A 20,829-nucleotide genomic window follows, 5' to 3' on the forward strand; every position below is an offset into this window, starting at 1 on the left:
CATTTAATTGACATGTAATACTTCTTAATTTAGCTTAATGTATGCTTTTAGTTTTGGTAATTTGTCTCTGAAATATACTAGACATATTCCGTTTTACTTTAAGCTCAGTTAAAATCTTTAAAAATACTTAGTTCAATAATTTAAGGAATTTATCGGTATGCAGAAAAACAATGTCCGTTTAGCCCACTGATGTACGAGTCAAAAAGTTTACCTAAGCAAGTGCTGACAGTGTTCTCACAGCAGGAAAACCCTAATACATTTTGTTTGCTAAAAAACTCACTTCGTAATTGTTTCTTACTGATTTATTTTGAGCCGAATCTGCAAGATCTGGTTTCTCTCAAAAGCCATTTTCTTTGCCATGCTATAGACTTTGGGCACAATCCTGCATTGGTTAACAGTATTAGTTCCGAGCTTTTTTCTTACATTCCTTTTTGTCCATTCCTTTACTTCTCTCCTCATTTTCTGCTTTTCTTTTTTTCTCGTATCGCTCTCTCTCTCTCTTCTTATCTATCTAATATTTTTCTCTCTTTGCTTTTTTCCCTGAAAAAAGTCTTTCTTTCAGTTTTTTCTCTTTATTCATTTGCTCCAATTGCATCATACTTTCTTTTCTTATAATAAACCTAATGCCTGCTTTAACAAAAGACTTATTTCAATTATACAAGTGTCAATAACTTGTGTTTACCATAATCATGTTTAACTCTGTAACAATTTTTTCTAAAATATTTTTTAAACATGATGCTTGTAAATAACTTGTATCAACGCAGGTAAATATACCGTTACAGCTTGCCTGTCGGTAGCTGTTAAATATTACAGTAACCTAAGTTGCAAAACAGAGCTGGTCAATAGTGATTAGCGATTTTTCAGAATGGTACATAAGAAACCTTTGAGATTATATTTGAGAACATAATGTGGGCTTCTTTTGACTGTCATATTTTTTCTGTTCCATTAGATCATGCGTAATGTATATAGTATGAATTCATGCTCTCATTGCAGCAAATCACTTTTGCTTGTCATTTATTATTCTCTTTGGTAGTTTTCAAATTTTATAATCTCACTAACTTCAAATCAGATCAGTACAAACTAGCTGTGAGTAGCAGTACATACTGGAGTAGGTTTATAGGTAGTTCTACGGCTTCCTCTGAATTATCCTGCTATGTGACAATATCCAAGTTTAGAATCAAATACTACAGCTCTACATGTTATATAGGTAGCAAGGCACGTGTGTTTTATGTTGGTCCGTGTATCATGTTGGGTGATTTTTGTCATTTCGTCCAGACACAAATCCGTTTTTGTAAATGTCTTGAGCTTCAAAGTGGCACATACTGCCTAAAACATTTTTATAATATTATATTCATCACCACAATAACATGTTATTGCTCACACATACACCCTAACCAATGCATGTGTTGACTAAATATTTGCATTTTAGTTTTAAAGGAAGACATTTAAAGCCAAGAATAAATATTATCAGAAAGTATTTGGGGCTCTCAACAGTATAAAATATAAGCAATAGCAAAGAATTATCTTTGTAAAAATTTCAGTTAAAAATGCCACACCAGAGAAATGTAAATAATTTTTAGCGTTAAAAGATGTTACACAAAAAACTAAATATATCGGCAGAAATTAAGATTCATTCAACTCTATGTGCGTACAGTTTTATAACCGATGAATATTCATACATGGCATGGGCATACAGGTAGATGTGAGAAGACTTACTTGAGGATATGTAAACAGAAACAGGGTTCAACCAATTTTATTGATACATTACATATAAGTTGTATGTAACAATTCATTTAACTCACGCGCAATCGCTTAAGCTTTTTCAAAATTATGCCACACTCTCAGGCGCATAACTTCATAAACTCTCAAACAGCTTCAATGTTTTAATAAACAAAACTGTTTTTTTTATAATATATCGATTAATTTAACAGCTAAGCCACTAAAATTCTATGCACAGTTTTATTATGCTTACCACTGTGCAAAAAACCAATGTCAGCTAAATGATTTTCAACATTATAGCAGTGTTAGTGTTTTAACCAAAAATATAGTAATGCATGTACAACCACTGAAATTAATACCTGCGACTATCTCAGGTTGTCAAAAATGTTTATATCATTATGGAATTATTTGAGAATAAAATTAGTTTTCTTTGTTTTTGTGTATTTCACTTGAGTTAGCATTTTAGCGAAGAACCAAAGAGTCGGTCCTAAATGGCCTCACGCCAGACATAAGTAAATGACAATCAAGTTCAAGGCATGTAAACTGAAGTTGTTCTGGTTTCTGTTATGGGTTGTAGTAAAGTTTAAATCAATATTATGAGGAAAAAGCCAAAGCAAACCGAGGATGCAAAAATAAATTATTAAGCTGATGACGTACATGTATGCGTAGTGGCCAGTGCCATAGTCACTGAGCAACCAGAGCACCCGTTGTCCAGTGCTAAAGGTGCTAGCTTAGCATAAGATAGAGTAACAAGATAGTGAGATAAGTAGGTTAGTGGTTTGAGTCACATTAATACCATTGGTGATGTTAGGGAGAGCATTCAACCACAATTGCTCCTGTGCCAAACCGTTGGGTGCATCCAGTTTAACACAGGTTGTATCTCAAGCATGTTTGCAAATATATGAATGGCATGTTTCACAATTATTTTGTTACAAACAAATTTTGGTTGAATGGTAATCTACTCCACAGAACGAGCAAACAAATGGTGTCTGTATAGCGTTATATTTACTATATATACAACTTCCGTGGCATTCTATTTCGTCATGATAAACTTTCAATTGTTTTGACAAAACAGAGAATAGGTTAGCTGTGCAATTGGTCATAAATACTTAAAGGCAATTGATTGGTGCAGGTGTTACAAGGTCGATTTACCAAACTGAGTGTCTTGAGTTAACGTATAGTGAAAAGTTATCTTTTATCCTAGCGATGATCCCAGAATGCAGATAAGCAGGTAGTACCGCTGTTCAAGAGAAAATTGTTTGTTGTTTTGCTTTATTGCAAACATATGAGCTATTCATTACAGTCTAAAATGCCAGTAATATTAATCAGGAAAAAAGAGAAAAGCGGTCGATGCAAACCAATAATACTGGAGTTACGTTACAAGCAACAAATTAAAACGTTAGGTCTAGTTTTTTTAATGCCAAAGGTATGAGTTTAAAAAGATCTTAAAATGGATTAGGTAATTTACATGTATTTTGCTTTTTGTGTGATATGAATTTCTTACAACGTAAACATTCCTGGATTGAATGATTTACATTTTAGCAATGCCCACTGTATATATATATAATTATATATACTGTATATATATATACTGTATATATACTGTATATATATACTGTATATATATACTGTGTATATATAATGTATATATATACTGTATATATAAATATATATAAATAATTATATATATGTAAATATATATATATAATCATATATATATATATATTATATAAGTATATATATAACTACTCATGCTACAGACAGTACTGTTTCGGCTATTGAAGCCTCATCAGTGCAGCTCAGAGCTTAGGCAAGGGACACAAATCCCATTACCAATGAGAGTTGCCTTCCTGCCATGAAACAACTAGGTTGCCTCACAGACTTTTTGAAAGTCAATGTGCTGGCACCAGAGTGCTCAAATCACCAAAGTGATGAGCTTTGCACAAAGGCTAATAGTGCCGCACCCCTCACAGAGTGCTCAACCAAACCGAAGTGAGGGAGCATATACTATATACTATATATATAAATATATATATATATATATGTATATATATATATATATATATACATACATACTATCTAAATGACCAGTGTTGCATGGGTATTAAAAACCAGCTTATACACAGTGGCAGGTAATGTTTATATACGTACATATACACGTATGTATATATGCACATATATACGTATATATATATAAATATATATATATAAATATATATATATACATATATATATATATATATATATATATATATGTATATATATATATATATATATATATATATATATGTATAGTGGGCTATTGGGAACAGCTAAGATCTTGAGGCGAGTGCTCAAACTCCCAGGTTTCTGGTAGGAGACCGAGTTAGAGCAGAATTTACCACCCATACGGGGTATCCGGGGTGAGGAAACAATTTTGTATACATATATATAAATATATTTGTTTCTGAGCACTGGTCATATAGTTACTCATGTGCTGGAAGAGCACATGAGTCACTATATAACCAGTGCTCAGAAAGGAATTGGGCGCAACACCCGAGGAGCCAAACATCAGTTACTGGTGGATCGGACGGTCTGTCAAGACAACAGGAGAAGGCACACCAATCTTGCCATGGCTTGGATTGAATACAAAAAGGCCTATGACTCAATTCCCCATAGTTGGATACTTGAGTGCCTCCGTATGTACAATGTTCACCCTGCTCTTGTGGCATTCATCAAGATGTCAATGACCAAATGGAAGACGGAACTGGAGGCTAATGGCAAAAAGCTGGCGAGTGTAAAAATTAAGCGAGGCATCTATCAAGGTGACTCCTTATCACCGCTGCTTTTCTGCATATGCCTAAACCCTCTAAGCAATATGCTGGAGGAAACTCAATACGGGTACCAGTTTAAGAGTGGCACCAAGATAAACCACCTCTTCTACATGGATGATATAAAGCTGTACGCTAACAAAGAAAGGCACATTGATTCGCTAATACACCTCACTCAGGTATACAGCAAGGACATCGGAATGACCTTCGGTATTGAGAAATCTGGAATGCTAATTCTTAAGAAAAACCATTCTATGCTCACAGATGGCCTAAGAATGCCAAATGGTACTATCAAAGATATAGAAGAAGGGAACAAGTACATGGGGATTATGCAAAGCAACATCAACCACAACACTGAAGTAGGTCACAAAGCCATTACCGAATACAAGAAACGCCTTCGGCAGGTCCTACGGAGCCAGCTCAATGCCATGAACTAAATCATGGCAATAAATACCTACGCAATGCCAGTAATAAGATATCCAGCAGGCATAATAAAGTGGACTGAGGAAGCCTTCAAGGAAACAGATATAGCAACTCGTAAACTGCTGACCATGCATGGAGCACTTCACCTAAAATCTGATACTACTAGATTGTATCTTGAAAGGAAAGATGGCCGTAAGAGACTCAAAAGTGTACAGCAGACAGTGAAAGAGGAGGAGCAAAGCATCAAAGCCTATGCAGCCTTCATGGCCACTTCAGGTAAGTTGCAAGCTGAATTTCAAGCGGCTGCTCTTACAATGGACCTACGCCCTGATGATGAGGAAATTGACTGGTACACGAAGCCTCTTCATGGTGCTTACCACCGACAAATATCTAAGGTTGGCAATCTTCACCAGACATATATGTGGCTGAACAAAGGAAACCTAACGGCCAATACAGAGTCGCTAATCATGGCAGCCCAGGAGCAAGCGCTCCCAACAAGGCAACTCCAAACAAAAATCTATCACACTAGAGACGATCCTAGATGCAGACTGTGCAAAGATGCAGCTGAGACCATCCAACACATCATCAGTGGATGCAAGCAGCTAGCAGGAAACGCATACATTGAGCGGTATAATCATGTTGCAGGTGTTGTGTATAGAAGTCTATGCGATGAGTATGGCCTTAATAAACCACAACACTGGTGGGAAGCTCCTGGTAAGTTGAATGAAAATGACCACGCTAAGATCCTCTGGGACTTCTACATCCGGACTGGACTGACAAGCATGTCCTAGCAAACCAACCAGATATAGTGGTGGTGAACAAGGAGAACAAGAGGGCTACTATAATAGATATAGCCGTACCCAATGACTACAATATAGCCAGCAAAGAAAAAGAAAAGGTAGAGAAATATCTCCCTCTTGGAGAAGAAAATGAAAAATGCTGGAATGTAAGAACAACTGTAATCCCAGTAGTCATTGGGGCACTGGGCACAATTACACCGGCGCGTAAAATGTGGCTTGCCCAAATACCAACAGCAATCAACTCAGGTGAGTTGCAAGAAAGTGCGCTATTGGGAACATCTAAGATCTTGAGGCGAGTGCTCAAACTCCCAGGTCTCTGGTAGGAGACCCGAGTTAGAGCAGAGTTTACCACCCATACGGGGTATCCAGGGTGAGGAAACAACTGGTATTTATATATATATATATATATATATATATATATATATATGTACATATATATATATATATATATGTATATATACATATATACATACAATTTTATATATATATATATATATATATAATTGTTTCCTCACCCCGGTTAACCTGTATGGGGTGGTACTTTTCAGCTCTAACTCGGGTCTCCTACCAGAGACCTGGGAGTTTGAGCACTCGGCTCAAGATCTTAGCTGTTCCCAATAGCGCACCTTTTTGCAACTCACCTGAGTTGATTGCTGTTGGTATTTGGGCAAGCCACATTTTATGCGCTGGTGTTATTGCGCCCAGTGCCCCAATGACTACTGGGATTACAGTTGTTCTTACATTCCAGCATTTTTCAATCTCTTCTCCAAGACGGAGATATTTCTCTACTTTTTCTTTTCCTTTGCTGGCTATATTGTAGTCATTGGGTACTGCTGTATCTATTATAATATTTCTTTTGTTCTCCTTTTCCACCACCACTATATCTGGTTGGTTTGCTAGGACATGCTTGTCAGTCCGGATGTGGAAGTCCCAGAGAATTTTAGCGCGGTCATTTTCATTGACTTTACCAGCTATGGTAGTAGACTGTTACCAAATACTACCATAGCTGGTGGTATCTTGTATCAGTTTTTTGAGTTTTCTATCAGTTTTATTGTGTTAGTGCTGACAGAGTTGCATTTGTGATTTTGGTACTACCTTAGTCTTGTCGGTTATGTATTAATGCAAACATAATGCTAATAGTAATGTATTATTGAAAATACTAATAGTGCTGATGATGTCCAGTGCACTGAGTTACTAAGCAATTTATTTTAGGTTTACAGTATCTAAAACGGTTACGTATAATGTTCAATATATACAGTTCATATATATGTAGTTCAATAAATATTCATGTAACTCCAATGTCAATTAATTGTATTCACAAATGAATCGTTTGACTTTGCTGCAAGGCATGTCATGCCAGCCTCCTCCTGTCCCATGAATGCACACACATTTCAGAGAGTCACTGTGTGCTGGCTCATTGACAAACCAGTCAGAGTTAGGTTGACCATTTTCAGGAATGACTCCCGTTACTATTCCTTTCCATTCAAACTCAGTTAAATATTTCCGGCCACCAATGGTGGGATATCCCTCCCAGCCTGAAAAAGGCAATGTAGTCACATTTTAGAAGTTAGTTTTTTATCTTTTGCTCAAAGAATTGTTCTTTTCACTACACCATAATTCATTTCCAGCACATTATAGCAAGCGGTAATAAAAGTCATTATTTACAAAGTTTCAGCTGCCGTCTTATTTTTGATTAAGGGAGTTATAGAGTCGGTGTGCTGAGAAATTGTCATTATTTACGATGACATTGGAATGCTATCGATAATATTTTTGACTTGGCGGGTTCTTCATAAAACAAGTTCTCCCGCACTCCAGTTTGCTGTGAAATTTTGTCAAGAGTGTCAATAAAACATAAAAAATAAATACAGACAAGATTATTCTGAAATGCAGAAAGTTAGTTGTTTGGCACAGATGGTAGTTGCTAAGCCAAATGTCCAAGTTCACAGCAAGTACGAAGCAACCTTTTTTACCAACATCTGCCTATTGCTTTGGATTGACTGACAGACAGACAAACACAAAACCTATTTTAATAAAGATAAGTAATACTAAACTCTTTGAACAACATATTATTTTTAATAATTATATTGACTAAATAAAAAACGCTTAACATAGAGAAGTGTTTGTACAATATTTATTTTTAAAAATGCTAAAAAACTTTTAGAAAAATATTCTATTAACTGTCGATCACTCCTAACAGTCCAATTTTTTTGTTTATTTTAAATGTTTTAATGAAACCTGTTTTCACGTTTATTGGCTAAAATGTATGTGGATTCAGCAAGCTCATGTTAAACTTATATTTTTATTTATTTATCTGTATCTGCATCAAGATAAATTTTTTACATAGAATTATACTTCGCAGAAAAGAGGAGCACTAACATCTGAATGTAGAAGTGACTGCTTTTTGGTAAAAAATCTCAAGGCGTGCAGCACAAATATGATATTACTAAAGCTCTGGCAGGCTCATGCACCATGAAAGATCATCATGTAGAACAAATATGCACACAACGATTTTTACAGTAGATGTGGCAATGGGGTTGAGTGATGCAGATGGTATAACGTTCTTGGCTGAGAATCTGAATATCTGGTTCAATTAATTTTCCATCAGCTATTTGAGAAATTTAGAATTCTACCTATTCATACAGTTTGAAAATCGCTTATTTCTCTCTTAGCTTTCCATACTTTTAAATACATCTATTCGTCGGTTACATATAACACACGTCATTCCTGAATGGCTCTAACGCTGCCACCTTCCTTTTTTAACACCTGTTCATTGATGGATCATGTCTCAGGCGTTGCCGGTGATGGACTCTTTGTCAACTAATCTCCGACAAATAAGCAATTTAAAAAACTTCAAATCAAGTCTCAAACAACACACCCTTGATTCACTTGAACAGTCATTGTGCATTTCTTCTTCTCCAAATAACTTAATAATGTAACTGTTAACCAGGGTCGTGTGCCATGAATAACTAAACTTATGCACACGTGGCTCCTCATTGTGCTAACTTTTTATTTCACTGCTAGGTACCTTTTCAATGAAATAAAACCAATTACAAAAAATTCTCATGTGATGCACTCTTTTTTCTAAAGCCTTTAGTGTCGCTCCGGCTTTTATTACAGTATAGGTTACCACCAGATCAATAAGTGTCAAATGCTACATAACAACACCTAATGTGTTGTAGTGGTTGCTATTGAGACACCAGACTAACTATTGTTTCTATATACATGTACTTTGAAACCTATTTTCCAAAGTATATACATCTACATATTTTGGAAACCAGATTAAATAATATATTTGACAAGTGGCAGACAGGAATAGAGAGATCTACCTGAGTTGGAAGGGTAAAGGTCTGCTTTAACTTTAGCTCTCAGCCATTCTGAGGCTTCTGTTGTAGCAAAGGTGACCAGGTACTCTCCATTAGCTCTGCAGTAAGCATCTGCGTTGTCCCAGTTTAGAGCTGTCTCACTGAGACGAAAGCATGTCTTAGATATGGGGTTGTAAGTGTATGGATCAGCGCAGGTTAACTCAGCTGTAAAGATTCACATTGTAAACATTACCTAGTACATGTTCATGAATTCCTTTAAGCTAGCGAACACAGATATGTTTCTGAGGTCATGAAAATTTATTTTTATATGAGCATAATCATAAAAGAACTTGCTATTGTACAGTAAAAAGATGAATTTACACAAAGTATTTGTAGATTTCATCGGAAGGTGTCGGTACTTCTCTATCATTTATGATTATTTTTTATGTTTGAGATGATCTGATTGCCAGGATGTTTCATTATTAAAATCAAACAATTTGATCTCGGTTGAAGCACTCCGACTAATTGAAAGTTCAAATATGATTCCTATAATCGCAAAAGCACCGACAGAAGAGAGGGGCATAACAGTTAAGCTTGAATGCAATAGCTGACATCAGCTATAGCAACGATACCGTTTAGTGATGTCAGTTTGCATTTATTTTTCTTCTAAACGTTTCTTCTAGCATTTTTTCTTTTAATCCAAATATGTCTCAGCAGTCCGATCACCTCACACATCAAAAAACGATTATAAAGAATAAAAAATACCAATACTTCCTAATAAAATCTACAAAGATATGTATAAGTTCACCTTTAACAGCTCAGCCATTATAGTTTAATGTTAGACAACCACATTGCTAACTAAACAAATTTTGAGAAATAACCTCAAGATTATGTTTATATACACAAATAGCTGGTAATATCTTTATTGGTAGTAAGCCTATGCAGCGTTAGTCATGATTTATTTCGTTTTTGTCAAATAGCGCACAGGAGGGCGTTTAATGGGCTAGCTTTCAATTAGCAGATGAAATTTTGAAACCAAATATTTTACTGACTTTGCAGGAAGCTTAGAGTATATTTGTGAAGCTTGGATAGAATCAGCTGATAAAATATGAAACGCATAGTGTTTTCATATATTTCATGAAAACATTCTATGCCCTTGCAAGTACACACATGCATATAGGAATTATAGCATCAATAGTAATAATAATAACTATTAGTAACTATTTTGGTATGTATTTTTCTTCTGTGCATTCTAATGGGACCAAGTCTTGTCAATTTTAATCATAAAACATTCTGGCATTCAGATCACCTCAAACATAAAAGAAATCATAAATGATAGAAAATACTGATAACTTTTAATAAAGTCTACTAAGGTTTTGTGTTAGTTTATCTTCAACAAAAATTAACTTTCACCAACTGAGTATAAGATGAGTAAAAGGTACCAATAGCTGAACTTACTGTGGTAGGTCTGTAGGTGGGCTGTGCAGTTTTCTCCGAGATACTTTGCCATGTAGCAGTATCCAAGTTTAGAATCAAATGCTACAGCTCTACACGGTTTATAGTTAGCAAGGCATATCGACATACATTCTATCTTTGTCCGTATACCGTGTTGAGTGGTCTTTGTCACTTCGTCTAGACACAACTCCGTTTTTGTAAAAGTCGTGAGCCTCGAAGTGGCACATACTGCCTAAAACATTTTTATAATATTATACTCATCTCCACAATAACATGCTATTGCTCACAGATACACTTGAGACAAAGCATGCATTTATTTGATTTCGGCAATTAGTTTTAAAGGCAGGCGTTTAAAGCTAAGAATAAATATTATTAGATGTAATCGGGGATCTCAACAATATAAAAATATAACCAATAATAAGGAATTATCTTTGAAAAAATTGCTGTTAAAATTGCTAAGCTGAAAAATATAAATAATTAATAATATTAAAATATGTTGCAGAAAAATCTAGATATATCGGCAGAAATTGAGAATCACTCAAGTGAATGTGCGCACAATTTTATACCGGTAGGCTATAAATACTCAAACATGGCATGCACATACAGGTAGATGTGTTAAGACTTATTTGAGTCTATGTAACCATAAACAATGTTAAACCAATATTAATAGTACATTACATGTAATTTTTATTTAGCAGTTCATTTAACTTACATGCAATCATCTAAACTTTTTCAAAATTTTGCCATAGTTTTACTCACATAATTTCACAAACTCTTAGACAGTTTCAATTTTTTATCATAGAAAACTGTTTTTTTTTATCACATAATTATAGATTAGTTTAACAGCTGAGCCTCTGAAATTCCATGCGTATCTTTATTATACTTACCACTGCGCAGAAAGCCAATGTCAGCTGAATGGCTGTCAACATTATAGTGCTGTTAGTGTTCCAACCCAAAATATAGTAATACATGTACATGTACAACCATGGAAAGTAATACCTGCGGTTATCTCGTGTGTTGCCAAAAAATGTTTCTAGCATTATGGATTGATTTGAGAACAAAATTAATTTTCTTTGTTTTTATGTATTGCGGTCAAGTTAAAATTCTAGTTAAGAACAACAGAGTCGGTCCCAAATGGCCTGACGTCAGACATAAGTACGTAAGTGACAGGCAGGTTCAACGCATCTAATCTAGAGTTGTTCTGGTTTCTGTTATGAATTGTTGTTAAGTTTAAATCAATATTATAATGACAAAGCCAAAACAAACCGCGGGTGCAAAAATTAATTATTAAAACGATGATGTATATGTAGCGATCAGCCCCCTAATCACTGAGCAATGGGAACAGCTGTTCTTTAGTGTGTCGACTTATGATCGGTACGTTGGTGGTTCGAGTCACCTGACCATCGGTGATGTTAAGGGGGGCATCCAACCACAATTGCTCCTGTGCCAAATCTGGTCTGGCCCTCCGAGACTGAACAGGTACCCATTTAGTAGATTAAAAGGGTGGCTAACGCCCCGACGGGATTAATAAAAACCTGACAAAGGGCGAAGAAACTTCATTGCCTGTCTACAGCTTGCTAGCTGAACAAGATACATGCTGCTTGTCACATGCTACGTGATACATAATATACGATACATGCTAGATGCTAGCATACATGCTGCATGCTGCATGATAAATATGACATGCTACATCTTAGACATGCTACATGATACATACACTGTTGCATGTAGCAGTAAAAACACCAACAGAAGGCTATGGCAAACTACTGTTGAAACCTGTTACAAAAATAATGGTTATAAAAAATTTGGGAAAACCATAATTATCTACGTCCTCACAAAACACAGTACTTGTGAAAGATATCCGTGGTAAGAAAAGAAAACCTAGGGTTTGACTGAAACAACCTATAGAAATATTGATTGCAGGGAACCAATATGGAATGATTGGCATAAAGAAGCTCACAGGGGAAATAACAGTTGCCAAGAAAATAAATCCAGTGATGGTTGGAGTCTAGGACAACGGCCTTTCACCCAACACTGGAATGACTTATGTAGGAGCCGATGTTACCACTGTAAGTATTTTGAGTTATAGTAGTTACTAGTCAAGTATCTAATAAAACTATTAAAAGTCTACAGTATGCATCTGAATCTGGCTCAGCCTAATTTGGTTTGCTGTCTTTTGTGATAGTTGTCTGCTTATAAATATAAGAGATGATAACTCTTGCATAATCTGATCCACATTGGAAAGCCGAATTTTTGCAGAGGTAGAAACTTTTTCTTACAAGGTCTGTCTTGTGCACCTATTTAATAACTCATTTAGACATCCATAAATAATATTTTTATAGCTATTTGTTTGTTTTTGGCAGCCAAGTTGAGGAAGTTAACCTTCACTTGAATGCTTTGTGCATTTATGTTATCAATGTAAACAAGTAATCTATCTGCTAAACGTGAGTAGCATGTTGGGTCCAACTGTATATATTTTTACTAACTTTTTATGAAATTTACCTCATATCTGCAGAATATGTATATACCAGCAGAAATACTGACAAAAATGGAGTAGTAGCAAGTTAGTTGTGAAGCGATGGTATATCGTAATATTTACAGTGGTAATTGTCCTCTCTTCAGCATCTGCAGTTTTCAGCCTCATACTAATTGCAGCCATCATTAGGATAAAGCGACAGGTATGGAAAGTATGGAGTGCAATCAGTTTAACACAGGTGGTATGTTAGTTATGTGTGCTTATGAAAATGGCATGTTTCACTGTTACTTGGCTGAATCAGATGAAGTTTTCTAAAGAGATGACGGCTTTTTATAAACACATAAATATTGCAAATAATTGTATCGATCTGCTTAAATTGCCATCTGTCTAGTATTACCAAAAATCTAGGTTGGCATTGCAGCAAAATAATCCATTTACAGAAGAAACTTTATTCAGCAGTCCTGCATTAGTTGTATAAGAAGACAAGGAGTCTAATTCAGTACTCTCATTATTTACATAAAGTATTGATCTATGTAAAAACATTTTTATATAAAGTTATCAATATTGATTGCTAAGTAAACTAGTTATATAACAATTCTTTTTTGTGTCATAAGCTTGGTTCCCATATACGTCGCAAAGCACAGGCGGCAGCACCGCAGGCTATTAGCGGTGAAATGGGAACCTATGCGCCGGGTACCGCCGGGTACCGCCGAGGACCACCGGTAGTTGCCGGCGGCATTATAATAGTTTAGCGCCATTCAAATTTTGCAAAAGGCTGCAGGCAAAACCTCCTTGAAATGCACTGTACGGGTGAAGGTCACCATTATAGAAACGACATAGCGAGTGAATATGATATTTGATTACCGATTATGTTTACAATGCAGCTTATATGTGAAAACATGCTGCCGGGCCTAACATCGCAAACGTTTTGCTGCACAAGTTATCATTGGAGTATCGCATTCAATGTCGGAATCAGGCTTTAGTGTCCAATTTGCTTTGAACTGTATTGATAATGATCAATAAAGGCTATAATCATTGGCCAATATATTGATCGATGACAATAAAATTCTTAGTTTCTATCTTAATGACAAGAAAAATAAATAAAACTAACATAACAATGGTACATCAATTACCAATGCTCAAAATTGCAAACATCACTAACAAGCCAAATAAACATATATACATAAAAAGGCAACACTTGATCTAGTTGTTAAAAAATTGAAAAACGTTTAAACTCTGAAATATAATTTTAGAGATAAAAAATTTATCTTATTGTGCCGTATAAATATCCATTTTTTTGAAAAAGGAAAAAACTCATGAAATAAAATTTTCTATAGCTTACAGCAATTAGGGGTATCCAATCCTACTGCATCAAAGCCTGGACTACTTAAAAAACAACAAAGCCCTCATCACGTATCTGGAGCCATTTTGTCACATTTTTCAATATTATCTTTTTCATATTAAAGCCAATTTTTAGCAAAGCTTTCTGAAGCACTGATGCCATCTTGTCAAACATAAAATGCTAAACATTCTGCATTCCAGATCAAAAAAAACCATAGCTGTAACTGTCGCACAGAAGCTCACAAGCTATTCAACAGTGGTCCCTCCAGCAAGCAGTAGCAACCTTTTTGTGGCTCAAGCTAGGGTGCTATTGCCTAAACGGATCAAAGTTCAGAGTTTAGCAGAGTCAGCACTGCTACTGAATGTGATGCTGCAAAGCCTCTGAATACTCAGGTAACATTCAAAGTGAAATCACTGACCGGAAACACTAAGTTATGTTTGGACGAGTCTGTTGCATCAATGTGTCTAAAGAAAATGTGCAAGGTATATCTATAAATTTATGTTTTATTAATCATTATAAACTTCTTCCTTCCCTTTCGACTTTGTGTTCAAAAATGTAAATATTTGAAAGTTTTCACTTCCGGAGATTGTTTTAGCTAGCGCCATTTTCAACGGCCACCCTGTTGAAGCCTGGAGTTTATTTTGTGTTTGACGTGCACTAATTATTGAACAATACGAAATGTCCGTCTCATGATCGAATTACAAACAGTAATTTAATTTACTCTTTCATTAAAAGCCGATGCTAGTCGTCAAGGTCCAAATCAAGAGTACAAAATAGTTCAACCAAACTCATAAAGACTTCCATCAACATTTCTTCCCTTTGTCGAGCGACGACATCAAAAGTGTGATAATATTTCTTCCCAAGTTCCTCATCCTCATTCCTATTGACAACTCACCGATATGACCAACTTTTCTCTTGAAGTTAAAGTAAGATTTGACTAAATTATACAGTATTACTCAACATTAAAGCCGCACACCCAACCTTCCCTCCCCGTTTGATGCTGGTTGAACAATTCTTTCATCTCACATGTCAGCTTAGCTCCAAGTGCAGACATCATTTTGACTCCATTCAACTAATCAAATAAGTTTAATCTAGTAAAATAAAAACCTTTAACTCCATCACTACAATGGGTTAAATTTTAAACTGAAGATTTCTAATTTCAAAATTAAATTAAATTATATTTGTTGGATGAGAGATATAAGTGCAACATTCACGTGCCGTATCACCAAAATGAGGAGAATTTGTTTTTTCAGCTCATTAAACACATGCTTACTGCTTACAATGTGTTTTAAAACGCTTTATTCGTTCATTGATTGGCTATTTCACACACATGTATAGACTTCTTTGCAAGGTCTCTTCCCACACTCTTCAACATTTCAGAATTTAAGTACATGTACATGCTTGAAACAAATGCTAGACATAATACATCGTGTAACTGAGAACCACTAAACTATTGGTTATCAAGGAACTAATGCTATTTTATGTGGAATTATTCTCTTTTAGACATTTCTGACCACTTTCACCAATGGATCTCCCAAAAAATTATATACTTATTTGCAACACCTCCTCATACAATTTCCAACATTTCATAATTTCAGTAAATGCTTCAAACAAAGGGTAAAAATTGTAGGTTTTGTAGCTGAGGACCAGAAAACTATCGGTAAGCTAAGAACTAAGGCTGCATAATGTAGAATTAATCTCTTTCAAATCTTTCTGACTACCTTAACCAATAGATCTCCTGAAAACTCAGTGATTGCTGCACTTAAAAATTATGACAAAAACAACTTGGCTAAACATTCTTTGGGTTCATCTGAGGGTCACCTTAGTACCGTCCCAACACCAGCTTCATTGCAGGTTAGTTATCAAGCTAGTTGCGATCCAGTTAAATTATTCTCTTTACAGCTCTTTCATTTTTTCTAAAAAATATTTTAGAAAAATTAAAAGAGATATAATTAAATTATATAAAGAAAATTAAAAATATATAAAGAAAAAACATTTTTTTAAATATTTTTTTAAAATAATAATTAATACTAAAGTTACTTTTTTGTTTTTACAAAAACAATTTTAATATTTAAAAATGTATTGAATTAGTTTTAGTATTATCTGCACTCATTACAAAACTACTATTTAATCGCTACCTGCACTGCTGAGACCTTTCAGACGTTGAACATGCAACAGCTCTAACATAGATGTTTACTCAAAGTTATCCTTTTATTACAGATGAATTTAGACAAATTGTTAGTAAATGTTATCAGCAATTCCCATAATTTTTTTATCATTAGCGACTTTTTTGATGTTTGAGATGACCTGACTGCAAACATATTTGAAAATTAAAATTAAAAAAACTTGATCGCAGTTAAAACACTCAGATCAAGCAAAAGTGCAACTACGACATCTATAGCTGCAAAGCGACTGACAGAGTAGAGGAATGTAACTCTGCAAGTTTAAAGCCATTGCCAATGTCGATAATGAGAGATATAAGCAGCCAGGCAACTAATGGCATCCCTTTGGCATGCATTTTCCTTTTGAGTGTTTTAACCACAATCAAGCTGTGTCGACTTTATTTTTTAAACATCCTGGTAGTCAAATCACCTCTTACATCAAACACACTTGAAAATAACAAATAAATGCCAATGAGTTTTGATAAAACTATTAAATTTTTGTATAAGTTCATTTCTAAACTATACAGAAAGTTTTTTAAAATTTTCAACAATATGTAACATTTTATTTTTATTCTTTGTTTAGAGGTCGCTGAACAAGGCGAAAGAGCCAGACAGCGATTCTGGAAACTGTGATGATGTCTGTAGCATACACAACTCAACTCCCCAACTTAGTCACAATGCCTGCAAATCTTCACCGAATATTCTTAAATCATTCCAAAGTAAGTTCTTATCTACTACTAGAGTGGAACAAGGGATTGACCACAAAGTACCCAGTAGTATCAGCAGTGGAAACAACTCTATGAACACAAACTCAAGTCAAAATGGATCTCCAGCTACTTCACAGGTGTGTACATTGTACATGCATGGTGTTATAGTATGTTAAAGCTTTTGATGAGTAAACAGTATAAAATAAAAATAAATGTCAATAATTTTAAATAACAGCTACTAAAATCTTTTGTAAGTTCATTTCTAAACTATACACAAAGTTTTTTAAACTTTTATTATTATGTAACATTTTATTTTTAATCTTTGTTTAGAGGTCGCTAAACAAGTCGAAAGAGCCAGACAGCGATTCTGGAAACTGTGATGATGTCTGTAGCGTACACAACTCAACTCCCCAACTTAGTCACAATGCCTGCAAATCTTCACCGAATATTCTTAAATCATTCCAAAGTAAGTTCTTATCTACTACTGGAGTGGAACAAGGGATTGACCACAAAGTACCCAGTAGTATCAGCAGTGGAAACAACTCTATGAACACGAACTCAAGTCAAAATGGATCTCCAGCTACTTCACAGGTGTGTAGATCGCACATGCATGGTGCTATAATATGTTAGTTTTTCATGAATTTCTGATACCAAAAAAGGTCTGCTAAGATATTCGTTAATAATAAGTCGAATCGCAATAGTAATATTAGTAATATTAATATATTAATATATATATTATTATATTATATATATTATATAATATATATATAATATTAATATATTAATATAATATATCGTAATAATAGACGTAATCGTAATAAGCAATTAGATTTACATATTTTTGCATTTTTCATTTTTTTTCCAAAAAATACAAGTCATTTTTTTAATTCAAATGGTTAAAATCACTACTACAATAAGAACCATAGCTGTCTGTCAAAAGAAACAAACGGAGGTGGAAAAACGATTACTTTGAATGGTATTCAAACTTATGATATTTGCCTTGGTAGGTCAACGCTGTAACACATGCACAAATCAATCGGCTTTTGCTGTTTCAGAATAATTTTTGCATGTAATTATATTCTATGTTTTATTAGTACAGCTGACCATCTCTGGCAGCACACTAGATTGTCAGAGTACTAGTAGTATTAAAACTAGTACTAAAAATAAAGTATGATTGATTTGATGTCACTTCACTACGTAAAGCTCCAGCCTCTGATCAGTATTTTAACTAATTAAGTAAGAATATCTACTATAATAAGAGTCCTGTTTGTATACCATCTGTTCGACACCACACGAAGTGCATTTAGAAATAAATTCTTCTGCACAAGAATCAAACCCAGATATTCAGATTACCAGCAAAGCGCCCTACATCTGCACCACTCAGCCACCAGTCCACTTCAAAAAATAAAAGTGCACATACTTTATAAACAAGATGATCTTGCGCGGGATTTCCAGCATACTAGATAGTGTAATAATGGCATTCCTCAATTTTCCAGAACTAGTGTGTGACTACATTGATATTTTTTGAAATACTCATTTCACTTGAATGTAGTAAATGCATAAGGCATCGCTATCTATGACCGCTATAGTGTTAGCTCTTTCTCTTTGTATTTTACGTAACACACGTGTGGGCATAGACAATGTCACTAATGCTTAGCACATGTATCCAAGCATTCTTTCATTCACACCCATTGTAGTTCATTCCCACTTCTTCCTTTCAGAATACCAGCCGTAATCACAAACAGAAAGAATCTAGCATAGCTTCTGGTCCAAAACACTGTATGTTGCCTCATCATTCACCCCCTCCTCAAGAAAGTGGATCTGACAACTACCCAGCACAGAATACCAGTGAAATGTCTAATCAGACAATTAATGGAGAGAATTTTTGTGCTTATATAGATGACCTTTTCTTTTCTGATATACTCTAGACATCCTTGTAGTAGTACGTATATATATTGTATTAGAAAATAGATGACTAAGTAATTATTGAATGATTTATGTTTTAAATAGCATTTTATGTTGTTAAATCGTGCATTTCTATGATAAAATGTATAGGTTATTTAAATTACTGAATATTATATTGTATACGAATTCAGCCATTGCATCGTTTTAACCATGTAAAATATGTGTATGTAAGAAGGATACAGTTAATGTTTCATGAGTACTAACTGTGTGGTCCTTCTAGTCCTACTTCCTGTAGTCTGTATAAATGTTTCATCTTTGTGATTCTACTAATATGACAAACAAATACCAGCTTTTATCTCCGAAGACCAGAAAGAAATGTCAACTTTAGTTGCTTGCCAGTCACAGCATTTTGTATGATGACGGAATTATTTTTTGTCACTTTTCAACACTAAACAGTGTTTAACTTTTGCCTGTTTAACATTATAGACTGCTAATACTTGATGCAAGCGCCTTATGAGTGCTTTTTCATTTATTTATAACATTTTATTTTCTTTTGTTACTTTATATAGCTGAGATTCTGCAAAATTTGATTTTAACTTGGTAAAAAGTACTCAAATACAACATTATAGTTGAAAGCCACTTTGATGTTTTTTACACAACTGTGACTGCTGCAAGTTCTAAACTGCAACTGCTGAAATTTTAAATGCAGCAAGAATCAGACTTTTATCTGGGAGTGCAGGTTTTTTTTATTTTGCCCGGAATGGCAATACAAAATAGTAGCAGCAAACAACACCGACCCTCTTATAAAAGCCTTTACTGCCAAAGGCCAACAGCTGTACATGCTGTCATACCATATGTTAGGTTTTAAAACTTGTTTGGTTCAGAGCTATTACACATTTATTTGTTAGCTTTATATTGGTTAATCACTTTGTTGGTTTTACTTTGGCCAGTCTACTTTTAGCTCTATTTTGGCTAGTCCATTTGTTAGCTTTATTTTGGTTGATCCATTTGTTAGCTCTATTTTGGATAGCCCATTTGTTAGCTTTATTTTGGTCGGTCTACTTGTTAGCTCTATTTTGGCTAGCCCATTTGTTAGCTTTATTTTTGTTGGTCCATTTGTTAGCTCTATTTTGACTAGTCCATTTGTTAGATTTATATTGGCTAAACTATTTGTTAGAGTTATTTTGGCTCGTCCATTTGTTAGCTTTATTTTTGCTTGCTTACCTTCAGCTCTATTTTTGCTAGTCTATTTTTAGCTTTACCTTGGCTAGCCCATCTGCTAACTTTGTTTGGGCTAATCTATTTGTTAGCTTTATTTCGGCTAATCTTTTTGTTAGCTTTATTTTGGCTAGTCTAGTTATTAGCTTTACATTGGCCAAATCATTTGTTAGCTTTATAATGGCCAAATCATTTGTTAGCTTTATAATGGCCAAATCATTTGTTAGCTTTATTTTGGCTGGCCTATTTGCTAGTTAGCCATTTTCTTAGTCCACTTTTTAGCTTTATTTTGGCTATTTGCTACTAAGATTACTGCATAGCATTGGGGAGTTGCCATCTAAGATTAGCAGCTGGGCAGTCTGGTGTTCTACCACATTAGTGGCTGTGTAAAAAGTCCTTTAAAAATATTTGCTTAGTAGTCAAACATGGCGTAACCTCTAAAACTTTTGGCATAATCGTAACGTGAGAGTCGGCGTACCGTCGACTATCACGTAACGTATAGGCTAGTGC

At 34.7% G+C, this 20,829-nt stretch overlaps 1 protein-coding gene across 1 annotated transcript; it reads left to right on the forward strand.

Annotated features, from left to right (window-relative positions):
• Positions 1-12,446: 12,446 nt before the first annotated feature.
• LOC137407151 (developmentally-regulated protein kinase 1-like) lies at positions 12,447-19,124 on the forward strand. The gene is made up of 4 exons (XM_068093753.1): positions 12,447-12,509; positions 17,073-17,333; positions 17,527-17,787; positions 18,894-19,124. Exons 1-4 carry the CDS (start codon positions 12,447-12,449, stop codon positions 19,122-19,124), a joined length of 816 nt encoding a protein of 271 aa, XP_067949854.1.
• Positions 19,125-20,829: the final 1,705 nt, after the last annotated feature.

The sequence above is a fragment of the Watersipora subatra genome, chromosome 10 (assembly GCF_963576615.1).
Source record: "Watersipora subatra chromosome 10, tzWatSuba1.1, whole genome shotgun sequence".
NCBI lineage: Eukaryota > Metazoa > Bryozoa > Gymnolaemata > Cheilostomatida > Watersiporidae > Watersipora > Watersipora subatra.

Bases quoted from the DNA above. Each gene is read 5' to 3' on its own strand.
- LOC137407151 (XM_068093753.1), top strand. From the start codon at position 12,447: ATGATTGGCATAAAGAAGCTCACAGGGGAAATAACAGTTGCCAAGAAA. The intron at 12,510-17,072 runs GTTGGAGTCTAG...TTCTTTGTTTAG, and splicing joins AGAAAATAAATCCAGTGATG to AGGTCGCTGAACAAGGCGAA. The intron at 17,788-18,893 runs GTGTGTAGATCG...CACCCATTGTAG, and splicing joins GATCTCCAGCTACTTCACAG to TTCATTCCCACTTCTTCCTT.